The 17596-nt window shown below is 42.2% G+C and overlaps 1 protein-coding gene across 1 annotated transcript; it reads right to left on the reverse strand.

The window, feature by feature from the left end:
- Positions 1 to 1506: 1506 nt before the first annotated feature.
- Positions 1507 to 17596, reverse strand: LOC118776630 (thrombospondin-4-B-like). The gene is made up of 22 exons (XM_036527098.1): positions 17422 to 17596; positions 14762 to 14959; positions 14084 to 14331; positions 13475 to 13577; positions 12751 to 12833; positions 12607 to 12658; positions 11516 to 11736; positions 10080 to 10217; positions 9497 to 9574; positions 9165 to 9317; positions 8643 to 8747; positions 8323 to 8430; positions 8029 to 8188; positions 6369 to 6487; positions 6106 to 6158; positions 5821 to 6014; positions 5224 to 5402; positions 4561 to 4609; positions 3749 to 3945; positions 3281 to 3453; positions 2812 to 2951; positions 1507 to 2287 (listed from the first exon to the last, which is right to left on the reverse strand). Exons 1-22 carry the CDS (start codon positions 17498 to 17500, stop codon positions 2217 to 2219), a joined length of 2901 nt encoding a protein of 966 aa, XP_036382991.1. The 5' UTR covers positions 17501 to 17596; the 3' UTR covers positions 1507 to 2216.

The following is a 17596-nucleotide window of genomic DNA, read 5'->3' on the forward strand; positions in this document are numbered from 1 at the left end:
ATGCATAGTTTAACTTCCCAAACATTTCTTAGTTGTTAGCCAGGGTTGAATTTTTGATCCTTCACACACCAGTTGCCGACAAAGGTCAGGTTAGAGATTTTTTCAAAATGCGGAGAATGATCCAGAGTTTTACACTGTGGAATAGCATTCATTTTACACTTCAGTCGGTATTCATTTTATATTGTCAAACAGTATTCAGATTAGCTTCATACAAACAACATCGCTGACCGTCATCCAAACCAGACTGGTGAGGAAGTTATGAAAAACATCTTTGGACTGGATGTCGCCTTACAAACTTGGTATAGCGTAACTGGTAATTTATTGGTAATGTTTACATTCCTATCAAAGCCTAAGGTTATGAAGATGCCCTTTTAGTGAGTCTTTTTTTTATACATAGATTGAGGTAGAATTTTCAGACAGTGAATTGGAGAAGATGTCTCCAAATTTCCAAAATGTCCAAAAAGTCAAATTGCCTGTCTAGCCTTTCACAGTGCACACACCTAAATTAAACTGCCACCAGGCGCCACTGAAAATATTTCTCTAAATAACTGCTTGGCCCTGCAGTAATAGTGCTAATAGTGCTAATGCTTTTATATTTGTTGTGCTTTTAGCACAAAATTACACACTGTACTGTACTGAGCTGTTTTTAAATGGCCTCTAAAAGATTTCTGCCAATGTTTTGATGTTAACTATGAATTTGTTTTTTAGTTGAGTGCAGTTTAGTTGGTGTTTCTAAGGTTCAAACCAGATTTGTGTTGTTTTGGCAGTTTGTGAACTAGCAGTAACCTGTGAACTGATTTCAAACGGACAGTTTGAAATGGTGCTTTCCAGTGCATATGAAAGAGTCTCAAAACTGACAGATAAAATGGGTTATTTTTTCCCTATGCCTACAGATGTCAGATTATTTTGACTATGAATAATATCCATATTTTTGTGCTGAGATTATATGGTCTGCACTCTGAAAAATCTCACTTCTAAATATGACCACTAGGTGTGATTGTATGCAGTTTATGCGGGTGTGTGTATGTGTACAGTACTGAGATCGTACTCTCTTCATTTCTATTTCTCAATTGTTGTAAACCAATGTTACCTACCATTCCATAGATGTAACCTCATCTAACTGTATGAATGCTGCAAAAAAAAGATTTTTGACTGGTTGAAACTTATAGTACTAATTCCTTAATCTCACCATGTTTTGTGTTTTTACTTGACTGAATTCTACCACAATTCCATGTTCTGCAGAGGTATGTGCAGAGCCTATTGTATGTTACAAAGCTTAAGTGTACAAAACTTAGCGGGTGTGGCGGTCATCTCAGTTGCGGTAAGCCTCAGTGCTTACTGCAGAAAAAAGTGTGAAAGTAGAAACAATTCTGTAGAAAGTTTGTTTTAATGACTTGTTCTTTCAATAAAATATTTTAAAGATGATAAGGATGCATTGCGTCTTCCCTTCAAATGACATTGATGTAAAAGGAGAGCACAAGAGTATGTTGTTTTTTCATGGTCCAGTTATTATTTATGTTTCTTTTATAGCAAGGAATAACCACTTTTTTTATTTATGAATGAAATAAGAACCTAAATACAAAGAGTAAATACAGCTTAATGTTCATGGTATAAGAAATGGGCCAATGGAAGATGTCATCTAGTAAATACATCCACAACATACACAGAAACACAGAAACATTTTCAAATTAGTTTTTCAAATTTTCTCCAGCTCATTTAAACATTTGTGATAGTGTAACTCTGCTTTCTACTGGGCCTGCTTTAATTTTCTCTCACCTACAGTGAACTTTCTTTTTTCAACCAGACATGAGACATTCTAGTACTATCAGACTGATAAGGAGACTGAAGCTGTCTGCACAAGTGCAAACTTATCTCCTGTAGACATTCTTCTCAGTGATCAAGAATATTTCATGTTCCTGGATAATGTATCATGTGTAACCAGGATTTTCCTCCCAAAACCACAATAAATCCGATTGTGAAAACATGTTTAATGCAAAAAAAGGATTTATATGTGCAGAGCTTTGTGCATGCTGATACTCTAGATGGCAACAGAATGCAAACTCCCCATTGCACTGCCCGTCTAATGAACACATTTTTGCTCTCCCTGCATGTGGTAGTCTCCTGACACTCCAAGGTCCCTTGCAAGGGTGTGACAGATATGCCCATTGAAAATTCATTGATTCTTCTGTCTTGCTCTCCTCTCCTTCTGCCATATATCAAATTGATGATTCCAGAGAGCCACTGGGGTTCTGTGCGGAAAATTCTTGGTAGTCTGCTGGGATAGTATCTGTAGAAAAAGAAAAAAAAGAAAAATGTAAAATACAAACCACTTAGCTCCATCGTCAGTTTAGACTGCCTCCCCTAGTGGCTGTTTTATGTAGGTGTTTTCCTCACGTAGTGCTGATTCGGTAGCCTTGCTTCATCTTTCAGATAAATAAAGTCTTCAACCTGGTTCTGAAGAGCTGCTTTTCAGCTTTTAGAAGTGACATACCTTATTGAGCAAATTCTGGAAATGATTCAATAAATTTCAAGCCTCTCAATTTTTTTTATTTGTTAGAATATCGAAGTCCTGAGTGGGACTTTCAACCCTTCAGGAAAAACAACATCAAACAAAATCCTTCCTCTGTAGTTGAGTTTAAAGCACAAGAAAGGGCATATCGCTTTTCTCTGTCACTCATACCCTGCAGCCTCCTCTGATTGGTCCGGTTGCCCCATTCGACACCTGGGGCAAATCAGATGGTGTTGCATGTGAGGAGAAAAACAATTAGTTGCCTGACCTGCCTGCTGGCTTGAGCACAGGCTGGAACTCACCGTTGCAGCGGTACTTCAGGTTGGACCAGATAATGTTCTCCTGGGAGAAGCAGAACACCCCCAGCCGTCCACCCCTCATGGTGGTGTCGATGATCACTCCAGTGTCAGCCACTAGCGCAGGACCTTCGTAGAATCGGGCCCTGTCACAATCAAACAGACTCTGACCATTTTCCCCGGGAATCCACATGCTAGGTTGCCAAAACAGGTGCAGTAATTCCCAAACCTGATTCCTTTGGGGAGAGGACTGCAAAACTATGCTTTTTTGTGTTTCATATTAACATGCAGTTATACCAGTTTCCAACCAACAAGTGTGCCATTTTGCACATCACAATAGCATTACCACTCCTGGAGTTTTAATATGTAACCCCCCATCCCTAAACTATTACACACTGCAGCCCCTCTTTTTTCATTTATCCTTAAAATGACCTGGAAGTGAAACTTCGGAAGCAGATTTCCATTTTCTTCTCACCGGATATAACCGACTTGGGGGCGGTGCTGCAGGTACCAACGGTAGGAGACCTTGTCCTTCCAGCCCACGTTGCGCGGGTCCTTCCACAACAGTTTCACCTGGTCTTTGGTGTCTCCTGTGTGCCAGAGGGAATTCCTCAGGTGTTCACCAGGTCCAGATGAGGATTTCACAACCTAGCGAGGGAAGAAGGAGAGAAAAACACTTCATTTGTCTGAATTTTTATCTCATCTAAAACAGAGACAGAGGTATGCACACAACGGTGTTAAGATGTAGGCAGCTGAGTCTTTGTTAATTCATGCTACAGTCTTGGTCTGTTACAGCCTTTTCATATAGCGCATTGTAGATAGAATCCCAAGGTTAACTGTGATTTGATTGGAGATTTGTAATGTTTATTAGCCTATTAACAAGGTGAATTTAGATCACAGATGTTGTTCACAGATGGGGTTAGGGCTCAAGCCCTGCCCTGACCTTAAGCTGGATGCCGGGCTCAGCCACGGCCCTGAAGGGCGTGGCCTGCCAGTACGTCTGCTCTGTCTGCTTCCACATCACCACGTAGAAGCTGGACGAGTCCTGGTAGCCGAAGATGAAGCCGGCGTAGTCGTCGTCTGTCACCGTGTTCACGTGGAAGGTGCCCTCGAAGTCCACCCCGCTGAAGGCTGTGTAACCTGGGGGAGGCGCCACTGAGTTTGGTGACTTCTTGTCTCATCTTGTCTGTCCACAGTGTGGCGCAGTGCATGAAGACATGGACTAAACATGCGATTACAGTTTCCCTATGCAAGGGCCTTGACTGAAACTGTTATAATACATAAATAGCCTTACTGGTGGGCGCTGTGTAAAATCTTCAAGCTGCAGCTTGAGTCTCCTTGCTAGCTGCCTTGTCTGTATAACACACTTCACTTTCAACGGTTCTTGTTGGAATACTGTTTAATGCAGTGTTTATTCTGCATTGTCACTATCACACTGGCTGCGGTAGCACTGTATGACATATTGAGATGAGGTTTGATGTTCACTATATACACATGTGTCTTATTGTATTCACTTCAATAAATGCCAGATTAGTATGTCTGTAAATGTGAATGTAATTGAAAGCTATGTAAATTGCCTTTTAAAATCTCATGTAAGCTAATGCTAACAAAATGCTACCTGAGTGCAAAAACACAAGGGAGTTGTACACTTTGTTTATAGTTCTTACTAAGTTATAACTTGCTCAAACAAACTGAGTTACTTCAACCTTGGATCAGAACCTTAAAGACATGGAAGGGAGGTGTGTGGTCACTCACCAACAGCAAGGCCAGGGTCACTGTTCATTGTCTGCACAATCTCCATTCCCTGATGAGAGTTTAGGATGGAGTACATCTCACCCATTGCATGGTACACATTTGCAATGTACAGAATATCAAGCCAGGTAACAAACCAGGTGTTGCAACATATGGCAGCCTCATACTAGCATGTTGGATAATGCTGCTGCCTTCATAGTTACAAACCTGACATAAAAATTTTAGAATTCCCATTTAATTGTTTGATTAGGTACTTGTAATACATTTGAATACAATTTAATTGGCCCATTAATGCCACACAGTACTTCAAATACACCAACCTGATTGCAATGGACAATCCCCTCCCACGAATATCCACTTGAAAACTGGTCTCTTATGAAATGAACTAAACTGCCCAGCTGTGACCGTGAGCCTGGTCTCACCAAACACCCACCCAAATGTCACATCAAATCCAGCTTACAGCCTACAACTGTCATTGGTGGCCTGCTCTCATCAGATCAGATCCAGTTTTTAAAATTCGCATTCATATGCACCAAGTCCAGCAATACAGTGGTGGAAAAGGAGACCAGTCGTCAGATGCATTTCTTGACAGATATGTGGAGAGACTACTTCTGATGCCCTTTAATGGCATCCTTACAAAAAACTCAGGAATGTAGGCTGTGTTACCTGATTGAGGACCACCCAGTTGGGGTCGATCTGGGCATCGCCCTCGGGGTCCAACACCACGGTCTGGTAGGCCCTGAAGTCGGTCAGGGTGACCTCCGCATTCTCGGGGCAGTTGTCGATCCTGTCAATCACCCGGTCCTGGTCAAAGTCCGTCTCACAGATGTCACCCACCCCGTCGCCTGTTCAAAGGGAGCCTGGGTCAGTCCACCAGAGAGTGCAAGCTGTCATTACAGATAAAATAACACCATTGATGCCTCGTCTAACCATGCAGTTTCAATTGTTGCAGCCAAACAGAAGTAAACCAACAGGGCAAACATCTACATTACAGAATTCAACTAAAACATTGTACATTACTGTCAACTAACTGACTTGGCTGCATTGCTATAAGAATATATTTGTCTGTAGGAGCTTTTTAGTCTACATAGTAAGTCACTCTGGATAATAATGTTTGCTAAATGAATAAATGCAACCCTTGGTGGGCTGCAAGAAAATGGATGAGATTTATTTAGCCTGTTAAAATGCAGTTTATTTCACTTGGCACATGTGAACCTGGCTGTTACAGTAAAGGATGCATTGGTGAAGATAATGATGATGTACTGTTGTTGTCTGTCTGGTCGGGGTTGGCCACCAGCCGGCAGTTGTCCGGCCCAGGCGGGTCAATGTCAGGGATGCCATCATTGTCATCGTCGTCGTCGCACTCGTCCCCGAGGCCGTCCTTGTCCGTGTCCAGCTGCGAGCTGTTAATGACGTTGGGACAGTTGTCTTTGGTGTCCTGGTGCCCGTCGCCGTCACTGCGGATGGACAGAGAAGGACAAAGCTGTGTGAGGAACCATCTGTTCATTCAGCCGAGGGGGTGGCGGTTTCATTGTTTGTTATGAGTACCTGTCTTGGTTTGTGTCACAGGAGTCTCCCACTAGGTCATTGTCAATGTCTGACTGAAAAGTGAAAGCACACAATGTTAAGCCTTTGGAAACAGTGGTGTTGCTCAACACATTTGTCTAAACATGTCCAAGCTGCAATATGTCAAAAGACCTTGAAAACATCCCGGACCAGTGCAATCAGCACCTTCCAACACAGCAAGCCTCCATCCTAAGGAAGGACCAGAGGGACAATGAAGCCGCTGGCTCTTTGAGCACCCCTCTGACCTGGTTGGGGTTGGGGATGTTGGGGCAGCTGTCACAGGCGTCCCCGACTCCATCATTGTCCGTGTCCCGCTGGTCACGGTTGGGGACCCTCGGGCAGTTATCCAGAAAATTCTTCAGACCTGAAGAAAGTCACAAATCATGTTAATTATGGACTTGTCCTTCAATAAAGATAAACATTGGAACATAAATTGAAAGTCTCACTGACACACCGTTATGACGTCACTCAAATCAATGTAACAAGTGATACACTTGTTATACTGGGGCAGCAGTGTAGCATAGTGGTGAGGAGCAGGGCTCATAAAAGAAAGGTTGATGGTTCAATTCCCTGCTGGGGCACTGCTGCTGTACCCTTGGGCAAGGTACTCAACCCAGAATTGCTTCCCTAAAAGCAAAGGCCTTTGTAGTAGTAGTTCAGAGGTGTCTAGTACAGATGTGATGAAACATTTCAATTGCTTCATGATATTCTTTTGGTTTGATAACATAATTTATTGCTAATAAATCATATTGTCATAACTACTTTTACCTATATATTTTACTCCTGTGTAAGGGAGTAGAGGAAGGCAGCATAATACTACATTGTGCTTAGCAGTTTGCATTTCTTTGCGTCACTGAATTTATGTTGTTTTCCATACTGCCACAAGGTGGTACTATTGTCTTCATTAGACGGGAGTGCATGGGCTAAGTACTTTTCTCTGGCCAGTTTCTGACAGACATGTGGCTTTTTTGTGGGCAGACAAGACCGAGTCTCAAAAGATCTGGCCCTGTGTCTGGAAAAATGCCTTTACCAACAGACTGTAAATGTCAAAAATGGCAACGCAGAACGACGGATTGAACTGAGAGAGGACAGAAAAGCTGTATAGAATGTAAATAATAACCAGCTACTTAACAAGGTGTACTGTAGTCTCTTAAACACAAAGAAAAACACTTCAGTGCCTGTCCTGTGGCATATTTGTATAACAATCTTGCATAATTTTCCATCAGATCCACTTCAAAACACTTTTAATTGGGGGGGTTAACTAGAAATCCCATACTTATTTTTCTCTGAGAACATGAGACTTAATACGTTCGTTTTCTAAGAAAAGGGAGCTCATTCAATTCACAATTTCATTGGAGTTATATTTGTTTTATGAGCTTAAATCTCAGCTCCTGGTTTTCCTCCATAAACAAATGACCTTACTGGAAAAAGACTGCCCAGACTGTGAAGATATTTTAATCAGATATCACATCATTACCCTGCTCTAGTGGAAACAGATGGAGTTTAACAGCATTACACGCACGGTGTACACCATCTCAGCCAATGGAAATGGGGGATATAAGCTGCGAATTGGACACACGTTGACTTTTGACAGGTTTTTCAGCTCGCAAGATGATTAAACCGATCTGGCTTGAGAACGAAGCATTGGAAATGTCATTTTGTCAAACCGGCCCAGGAGACGGTCCCATCAAAAGAGTTCCAGAGCCAAGCGTCTGTTATTACAATCTCTCACCACCAACTACAGTAGCAGATCTGCTCAGAAGGAGCAGAAAGTCGATTTGATCATTTTTTTCTTCCCTATCATAAAAATATGCACGGCGCTGCCCGGTGGAACCTCCCTTACAAGTTAGTATCTCTGTGTGAGACAGTGAAAGGACACCCCGGGCCGCAGCGTAACGGTCTCACCGTCCCCGTCGATGTCGTCGTCGCAGGCGTCCCCCTTGCCGTCACTGTCTGTGTCCCTCTGGTCGGGGTTCTCTACGTTGCGGCAGTTGTCACAGGCGTCGCCGTGGTTGTCCTTGTCGCTGTTCCTCTGGTCGAAGTTGGGCTTCAGCCAGCAGTTGTCCTGCATGGGGCAAAGACAAAGGGGGAGAAACGGGGTCGGATTTCACAGCGGTGGGGGTCTCGGAGGTGTTTATGAGTGGGGGTGAGAGATGGCGGGGGGGGGGGGGGGGGGGGGGGGATGGCGGGGGCGCATACATCTTCATTCAGGATTCCATCCCCGTCAGCGTCCTCGTCACACGCATTGCCCCGCCCATCCATGTCCGCGTCCTCTTGGCCGGAGTTGGGGACGTAGACGCAGTTGTCCTGCAGCGCGGGCCGAGATTAGAATATCAAACTTCAGAACGAGTCACAGACAGACATTATACTCTACCTGAGTATATCACATTACATTACATTCATTTAGCAGAAGCTCTTACCCAAAGCGACTTCCAGCGCAGAATAACACAAGTATATCCATTTAAGTTGAATGAGCTACAGTACCACTTTCATTCTAAAAAATGAAACATGAGCCTTACCTTCTCACAGTTGGGGTCCCTGCACGAGAGCCTGTAGTCCGGATATCCATCAATGTCTGTGTCCTTGCCACACTCGTAGCCATTTCCAGCCCATCCAATGTCACACTGTGGAGAGACAAGTCTGACTGAAACATGCTCAAGACTGAACTCAATCCACCAAGTAATCGACCTGAAACTGGAACGGAGGACGGCGTATACTTGGGCCTCCGTTATAATTTCCCTTTTCAATGTTCAGTAGCAAATTACTCTGCAAATAGTGTGAATTGAGCTTGATAATGTTGGATAAAATTATACTTCAAGGCAATCTAAAACAGGTTACCCCTGAATGAGGCTCCCCCAGTAAATTCTGCTTTTTTTGGAAAACACAGAATAAACAGGCATTTGAACCTACATGCACTGATATGGTCCTAAAGATGAGATCTCACCAGGGCAGAAGGCCCAATATGCACTTTAAAGGATCTCTTCATATGCTTCCTGCACTCCCTGGCCTCATGCGTGTTGCTGGAGGTAAACGGGTCTCACCACGCAGCTGATGGTGCCGTCCCTCTCCACCACGCAGTGCGCGTTGGAGTCACAGGGGTTGTCCAGGTTGTTCCCGCAGCTCTTCTCAGAACGGCAGCCCTTCTCCTGGTCCCCCTTGTATCCGGGCTTACAGGCCCCGCAGTAGAATGAACCCTGTGGAGAACCAGGGCTTTGTGAGATCCAGAGCCACAGGGTGTACGGTTTGCACAAGCGGTTTGATCACAGCGAGCGGCTTGATCTCACATGCACACTCATACAAACAAAATCATGTGTAAATAAACCTGTATGAGAAACTTCTACACCATATGCAGGAATGATGCACGAGGTGTTACCTCTGTGTTGTGGCAGTGTGAATTAGCAGTGCAGCCTCCATTGCCTGGTCCTTCACACTCATTTATATCCTTGCACACCTACAAAACCCCACAGAAACCCAGTCAATGTATATAGCCAACCATGGCGGCTCATGAGCTACCATGAGGTACAAACAGAAGATGCATACAGCTTCAGTTCGGACCTGTTTTTGATTGCTTTGCATGATTAACAGGTTCAGTATTCACAGTTTAAATGATAATACTGAATCTCTTGTTTAAAGGTTTGTCCAACAGTATCATTAGTATGGATTCATTTTAACTTGCCTGCATCAAATATTAAGCACTTGACATCAGATAATTTTAGTTATAAGAAAAAGCTGTTTAAAATCTCATGGCCTTTTGGTTGATTTTTTTTTTATGTTACCCAGGTAATTAATTATAATTGAAATGATTTGATATATACAAATGTAATACAATCACATGAGGTAAACATTAAACATTTAAAATTGTGTCTATTTCCTGAAAAAGAGTACAGTACGCACACCATCCTTTACCATAAGAAAACAAAGAGCTTTTCAGTTAGTAGTGGATGTGGAAGACTCACCTGCTTGTGTGTCTGTGCATAGGCCCTGCCTACTCCCTGAACTGCCTGGCCAGTGAAGCCGGAGGGACAGGCCTCACACCTGAATCCTGGGGCCGTGTTGATGCATCTCACCCCAGGGAAGCAAGGGTTAAATTGGCACTGTGGATAGACAGCAAACATGCCACAGACCACAGACACTATCACAACACTGGCAACTGTAGCAAAAAAAAAATTGGTTCTACCCAAAACTAATACATCAGGTCGTCAGTGGTTGTGACTGAGGACACCTGCATTTCAAAAGGTATTCTACCAAATACACTCTGCATAATAGAATACAGCTGAACTAAAAAAGTGTGACATTTTGTGGCTGAAGGTGATTGGACTCATTTGGACCTCGAGAAATGATCCATTATTCAAGCAATGTTAACATTAGTAGATGGGGAAGATGGCAAAGAACTCCCAAGATTGTGTCAGGAGAGGGTGGCCCAGGTTTCTACTCCTGCAATGAGGGCTCCATCACCCATCTTTCATTTACTTATATTCTTAGAAAAAACACCCATGGCCAGTCGCTGGATTCCATCAGCTAAGTGATGCTTAAGGACAGATAACGTAATATGGTGAGTAATGGAAATAATAACGGTAAGCATTTAGATGGGCTGATCACAGAGATCTTCAGAGAGATTAGTCAGTGCCTGAGTAAACAATTTGTGCTTCCAGTTTGGACTTATCAAAGGAAGGCGGAATACACATGGGCTGCTCTTGAAAAGGTGGGGTGTTTTTAACAATGGCAATCATTTTATCCCCACGGAAATGCCTTCACACAACAGTTTGTGTGTACGTAATTATGCAGTGACCTCATCGAAACAACCAAATAAGGCTTTGTTAAGAAAAAAAATGTTAGCGTAGGAAAAAAATCTCTGTTTGGATGCCAAAACGTTTTGTTTCTACGACAAAGAAAACAGCTTAAAACAAATCTGGACTTTAATTATCTGATGTTCTAATGACAACGCTGCACAAAAATTTGCACAAACCTACTGTGACTAATGCTTCCCAGTGTATTAAACTTGCTGATGCTTAAATTGTGTTTCATCTACTGCAAATATCTCCACTTTTACATTACCTGCATAGAGGCAAAAAATATGCCATACCCACAGTTTTACATTAAAGCTTTTGCAACTCCCATTCTGTCATAACACATGAACATCCATGTCAATACCAAGTTCACAGTGTAAATATTCTTCATAATTTTTGATTTATCGAGAGAATTACTTTAACCGTAATCTTAGCATCTAGGAAATTTTCAAATATCCTAATAAATGCTGTAATAGATGTCTTTGTTGGACACGGTATGTTTGCAGTCTTGATCATCCCCTCATTTCTAAACCTGTAAAGTCTCTGCCTGTCTTGAAGAGTGGCAGGAGTGCCGCAGTGAGATGGTATTAGTGTGAGGACATTACCTCATCCACATCATCACAGCTGACTCCATCACCAGTGAATCCGTTGGGACAAGGTGCGCACTGGATCCCGCTCCCTGTCACAATGCATGTGTCATCACGGAAACATGACCCAGGGGGGCACTTGACTGGGTCTTTATTGTAGAGCCCCTGAGGACCTAGACCTGGTCCCGTTCCTGGTCCTGTTCCTGTTCCTGGTCCTAGTTCTGGTCCTAGTCCTAGTCCTTTAATAACAGCCAAGTATCAAAATTGTAGTTCATCCAACACAGGCGACAATAAAAAACAAATTAATAACTAGAGTGGGCAATAAGACAAAGGCAATATTTGACAACACTTTCTTTGGTCCTAAATAACACCTTCATAAGCACTACATAAGCATTTGTCAACCAACATAAACCATCTCAGGATGTAGCATGTCATCATTCATGTCATAACACACATCACCATGACATTCTGATTTGCTGTCTCATGGTAAAGCCATATTTGGCTTTGACAGTGGCATAGCACATCCAATGAGTCTATGTAATTTTAGCTGTTCGAGCTGATAGAGATTTACATAGTGATTATAAAGGTGTTACACAGTCCTTGTGTAAGACTCTTCATAGAAAGCTTTACCTATTATTTCTAAGGACTGCTGAGTTTCTCTGCTGTCTCTTGCAAAGTTTATCTAACCTAGCAGCCTGACCCTCAGCATTGGATGTCTGACATATGATCATGCAAACCCCCAGGTTATTTTGCGTTCAGTTTCAAAAAAAGTCCTTCCATCATATTAATTTTTCCATACAGTGCTCCTTGGGGGATCAATAAGTAAATAAATCTCAGTGAATATATTTGGATGGATGTAAGTATTTACAAGTTAGCGTTGTAAGGGCCATTGACTTATCTTGGGTTTGGTTTGTCCAATCAAACGCTTTCCCTGGGGAAATTTATGAAACATATATTGGTGTTTCCAGACCAGTTGAAACAAAGTACAGATTAGAAGTGTATGTTAAGTGATCATTTTAATATACCATGAGCTACCATTTTTCCAGTGATTGAGTTCATAGGGTAGAAGTGCACAGTCATTACATAATCAAGCTCAAACAGTATCTCACCACATGCTTGGCATTCTGAAATAGTATTTCTCAGGAAAGCTGTTTCCTTGACCTGTGAAAAGACAGAAAACAATAACAAATGGTCAAGCCTAAAACAAGATGTGTCCAATGGTATTTTATTAAATCCAGATGAAAAGAGAATACCTGCTGGTTGAGGATATCTTTCAGCTCTGAGATCACCCTGGTGAGCTCGACCATCTGATTAGACAACTGTCTTGTATTGACACCTGCACGGAGAGGACAAATTGTGTGGGGGGAAATGAAGGACCAAGTGTGCTGAGCATTAGCATCCGAGCGGCATCTCCATTTCCTAAGTGGCAGCAAGAGAGAGCTAGCCAGGAAAAGCAGCTCTAATTCACCATGGCTGCTTAAGTGATCATGACAATTGGAATGTTCACTAATGAACATTCCTTCAGTTTTCCAAAATATGCTTCAAAGGCATTTTGGTGGTATTCCAGTTTGTCTCCAATTAGCTAACTAAGAAAAAAGTACATAAAGGAAGCAAGTGCATTTGAAACCCCCTAATCTACTGTATGTTATGCAGAATGAGAAAGTTAGAGCAAACAAAATCTGAAAAGACATGAAATTTCAAAAAAGTTTACTTTACTTTACCAAAGTTCTGACAAGGCCTTTGCACAGATAGTGCTTCACTAACTGGCATGGCGCTGGGTTGACTCACTTCAGATGCGAGGCTGCCACTGTGTAGGTCAGTACGTTGATGAGGATGCAAATGCTTTCATATTTACAGTGAATACACTGTAAGTTGCCCTGTTTAAGCATGTATCTCTTCTGAAAGACACCTACTAGCACTATTTCTGCTGGTACTACTACATATTGTTACAATTACTCATAACCTTAAAATTCATACCCAAAACCTGAACTGAGTCACTTTGCGGAAGGTTACAGTCTTGTAATGAGGCTACATTATCTACTGAGTCACCAATCACCAGCTTCAGGTCCTCCAGCGCATCCTGCAAACAGGAAAACACATAGAAAAAAGCACATATCACTGGTGTAAATAAGCCACATCCAGACACTACGTCAACACTCTATATTGGGACACAACTGAAATCCATTATAAAGGCTCCGTAATGATAAATTCTTCTGGATTCAGTATAAATCCCAAAAAATCAGAAACTGATGAAGAGGTCTGTTGGTGTCCAGAGTACTCTTCCACTCCTCCACTGTTTATGGTGGCATGTGTTCATGACTACAAAGTGTTACACTAATAATTTTGCCCTTCCAAAACATAGCAGATCATAATTTACAACAGATTTTTCAGTACATTGTTTGTAAATTTTTGAAAGGGAACCTCATGTCTGTCTAGCTGAGGATGGGTTTTTTATATAAAAAATTTTCTATCAGGTTTTATACAATGGGAACCTCATTTATCAACGACAGGCAGTAGAGTAGACGTTTGGCTGGCGCTGGAAAGTGACATCACAGTTAATGCACAGCTGCTGCTGTGTTCACTCACTTGCGACCTCCTCTGCATGGTCCTGAGCTCCACCATGTTGGCTCCTCTAGGCAGGCCCCTGAAGGCGGCGGGCAGGTCTGCCACAGTCTCCACCAACCTGCAGTCCACGTAGAAGTCCATCCTGCCGGGGCCCTGCCGCAGGCCGCTCAGGTGGAACATGACGGAGTGGCTGCGCCCGTCGGCCAGCGGCACGTTACTGAAAGAGGCAGTGCCCAGCCTGCCGTCACCCCTCAGGTACCGCAGAATCGCTGTTTAGCAAGAAGAGGGATCATTTAGCGGGCATGGTTTTCTGGAGAGGGGGCATCCTACACATGACTGACACAACCCACGACTCATGACACACCCAACCTCTGGCTGGGTTTGATCTGGATTTAGACTTGGATTTAAATGCCAATATTCTATTATGGTTATACCCACACATGAAAGAAAGAAGCCAGAACTTGAGAGGTTACTATCATATGCCAGAAGAAAATGGATACAACTTATAAATAAGAACCCCCAAGCTTAGGTACCTCTTACACAATTGTCATAAATGCTTAGGGTATGTGATTACTTGCCTGTACATTTTGACAGAGATAAAATGTGTATCACAAAGAAGCTGGCCATCACATCTGAACTGCAATGGGTATGAGTCTGAAACCTGAAGGCCCCACCTCTTATCACACCTGGTGGACATACCTTTGTTAGGCTTCCCGTGCACTGCAAACTCAAAGTACTTGCTGTTATTCTTGGGACTGTGCAGGCCAAACACTGGGGTCTGGGTCTTGGTCTGAAGCTGGAAGGATGAGAGGACAAAAACCTCATCGATCGATTGGTCCTCCAGCCCCCGCTGCAGCAGGTCCGGCAAACAGTCAGGCGACACCAGGAGGTCATAGACTGCGAGGCAGAGACACACAGTAGGTATTCAGTTATATTCATAAGACAAGGGAAAAGGGGTGGCAAGTCACATCCTGGAGAGGATAGTCTACATATACATCTACATATTTAAAAAATCATTTCTTAATACGTAAGAAAAGTATTTGTTAGTGTTTCTGGAGACTATACTATCTTCAGGAATGTGGTGGTTTGCTCTTGTCCCAGTCCATCGTGGCTAATTTAGCGATTGTTTTATAAAAGATATGCAATATGAGAATACAAATATACTAAATGGTAAAATGTAAACGGTTACATGAACCTATGTCCACTGGTAAGTACGACAGACTATGGTGAAAGGACATGACAATTCTGAAAAGCATGAGATACAAGGTGCTTCAAGGTGCATTTTATTCAATATACAGAAAGCCTGAGATGAGGTATATATCTCATATAAACCTTTTAACAGAGAACTTGCAACATAAGACGGAAAAAAGGGAACTATCACTGTCCTGGAGAGGAGAAACATGAAATTCCTAAAATACTAATTCTGTGGTGGTTCAGCATGCTTCTGCCTTGTGCCAGTAACGACTTACATGGAAATGATATTGTAATCACAGATATATTCACCAGTTATAATCTATGCAACACATGTCAAAGAAGGGCACCTATCCTAATTAAAAAACCTTCAGGGGTAAGCAGAACAGTAGAGGAAAGACATCTCTACAATGCAGTTTCTACTCTGCAGCAACTGAAATTTTAAATTTCATCTCTAAGAAAACTAGCTGGGAGTGTACCCTCCAAAGCTTTCATCTGGAGCCAGCCATGACACCACCATCAAGATGAAATAATTTGACACTTTTAAATAATGAGAAATGCACTAGAGTCTGTAGTTCTGGGAACATGTTACTGGAGATGTTTACACTAATACATCTACAACTACATAACTCTCAGACAAAATATATAGGAAATTACAAGCACAATAGCCTTACATTACAAGGTTTAGTACTTAGAGATGATACAGCAAGACTCTAGTTTTCTTAAAATATCATTAAAATTCATTCTATTAATATAAGTAACAACACAAATGTTCAGCTGTTGCTGACGCATGTTTCTACTTTCACTAATGCAGCACCGGCAAGTAGCCTGCTTGTCTTCAATAACCTGGAATAAGCAGCCATTTCTTACCGATTTAAAATCAATGGGTATTCATTCATAGGCTACAGATTACGGGACATATTGATAAATCTATTAACAGTATCAAGTACAAGTAGATAGCGCACAAAGTGTACAACACAGAGTCCTTTCAAACAGAACAAAAATGCAGTATTGTGTTAGTGCTTTGTCTTTTCGTGTTGTGGGATTACTGCGTGTACTCTGTTCTGTGTACACCACAGCTTGTAGACCATCAGATGGCTCCCGAGTGCGTGACCTTTCCAAAATCAAACCCAGCTGACTAACTAACACCAGAGGACTTACTGAAGCCTTCAGAAAGATCTGTCTGTGACTCATCACATGTAACAATGCCCAGTGAAGGGAACGAGCCAGCGTAACGCATTCCTGATGTATGCAGGAATTCCCGGACTTCACAGTTTCAGAAATCCCGGACATGGTATTTGGGGCGTTCTCCATCAGCATAAGACTAAGAGAAAGTTAAACGGCAAGGACAGCCCATTCAGACCATCTTGGCTAATCATCTGCCTGTAATATGGACTGAATCAATCACTGTGTCAAGTCCAGTTTTGAATGTATCAGAGGATTCTGGCCTCTGCTACAAATCCTAGCACAGTATGGCATGCATTTATAACTATTTATAACTACGTAACACATGAGTAATGGCACAAAACAGCTCTTCTGTTGGTCAGCCTATGTGCTTCTGTGGAATCTGACACAATAAGGATATTTTAATGGACCATGTCTGTTAGAGCAACTATGTAGGCTCCTGTTGAGTTTTAATGTAGCCTGCAAAATTTTTATTGAGTGGGAGATGAACCAAATGCCAGTAGTAAAGTAGTTCCTCTGGAGCAAACTGGCTTTAGCTTTAAAACCGAAATTACTATGACAAAAAGAAGTGGAAAAAAAGTATCTGATGACTTAAAATAACCATTTGGCTAAAGATCAATCATTTCACACTGAAGCCTAACTTCTAAAACAAATTTAGACTGACACTTCCTTGTAATTTTGGATTTAAATAGATCCAGTGTCAAATTTTAGACCCATCGAATACATACTGGTCATTTACTTGACATTGGTATTTTGGTACAGCTTACTCAATGTAATACCTAGGACATAAAAGGTGAGGAAGAAATGTGGAAAAGCAGACATTCAGATGATCAATGAAAGTAATGGCTGCTCAAGTATACTATATTAGTTTCATACTAATACAGTAGTACAGTATAGTGAGAAAATTCTGTTCAAAAACACACATTGTGTAAAACACCTAGCTCTGAATTAGTAACAGAAAAGGAGAAGTATCAGCTCCTTACCTGTGCCTTGTGCTTGGACATCAGAGTACAGCTGTAACACCACCTGTAAGACAAACAACACACTTGTGCACAGACTCATTCTCCTTGCTTGAGTAGAAAAAAACCCTGGAAGCCAAAGCAGGAGTGCTCCTCTGTGACAGTGGCAGTGAACAGAGCTCTCGGTGCTGTATCTGAG

This window comes from Megalops cyprinoides, chromosome 4, assembly GCF_013368585.1.
Source record: "Megalops cyprinoides isolate fMegCyp1 chromosome 4, fMegCyp1.pri, whole genome shotgun sequence".
Taxonomy (NCBI): Eukaryota; Metazoa; Chordata; class Actinopteri; order Elopiformes; family Megalopidae; genus Megalops; species Megalops cyprinoides.

Coding starts and splice junctions, on each gene's coding strand:
- LOC118776630 (XM_036527098.1), bottom strand. CDS start 17,500: ATGAGTCTGTGCACAAGTGTGTTGTTTGTCTTACAGGTGGTGTTACAG. Junction 12,834..13,474: donor TGACTCAGTTCAGGTTTTGG/GTATGAATTTTA, acceptor CTCTCCGTGCAG/GTGTCAATACAAGACAGTTG. Junction 5,403..5,820: donor CGACCAGACAGACAACAACA/GTACATCATCAT, acceptor CCCTTTGAACAG/GCGACGGGGTGGGTGACATC.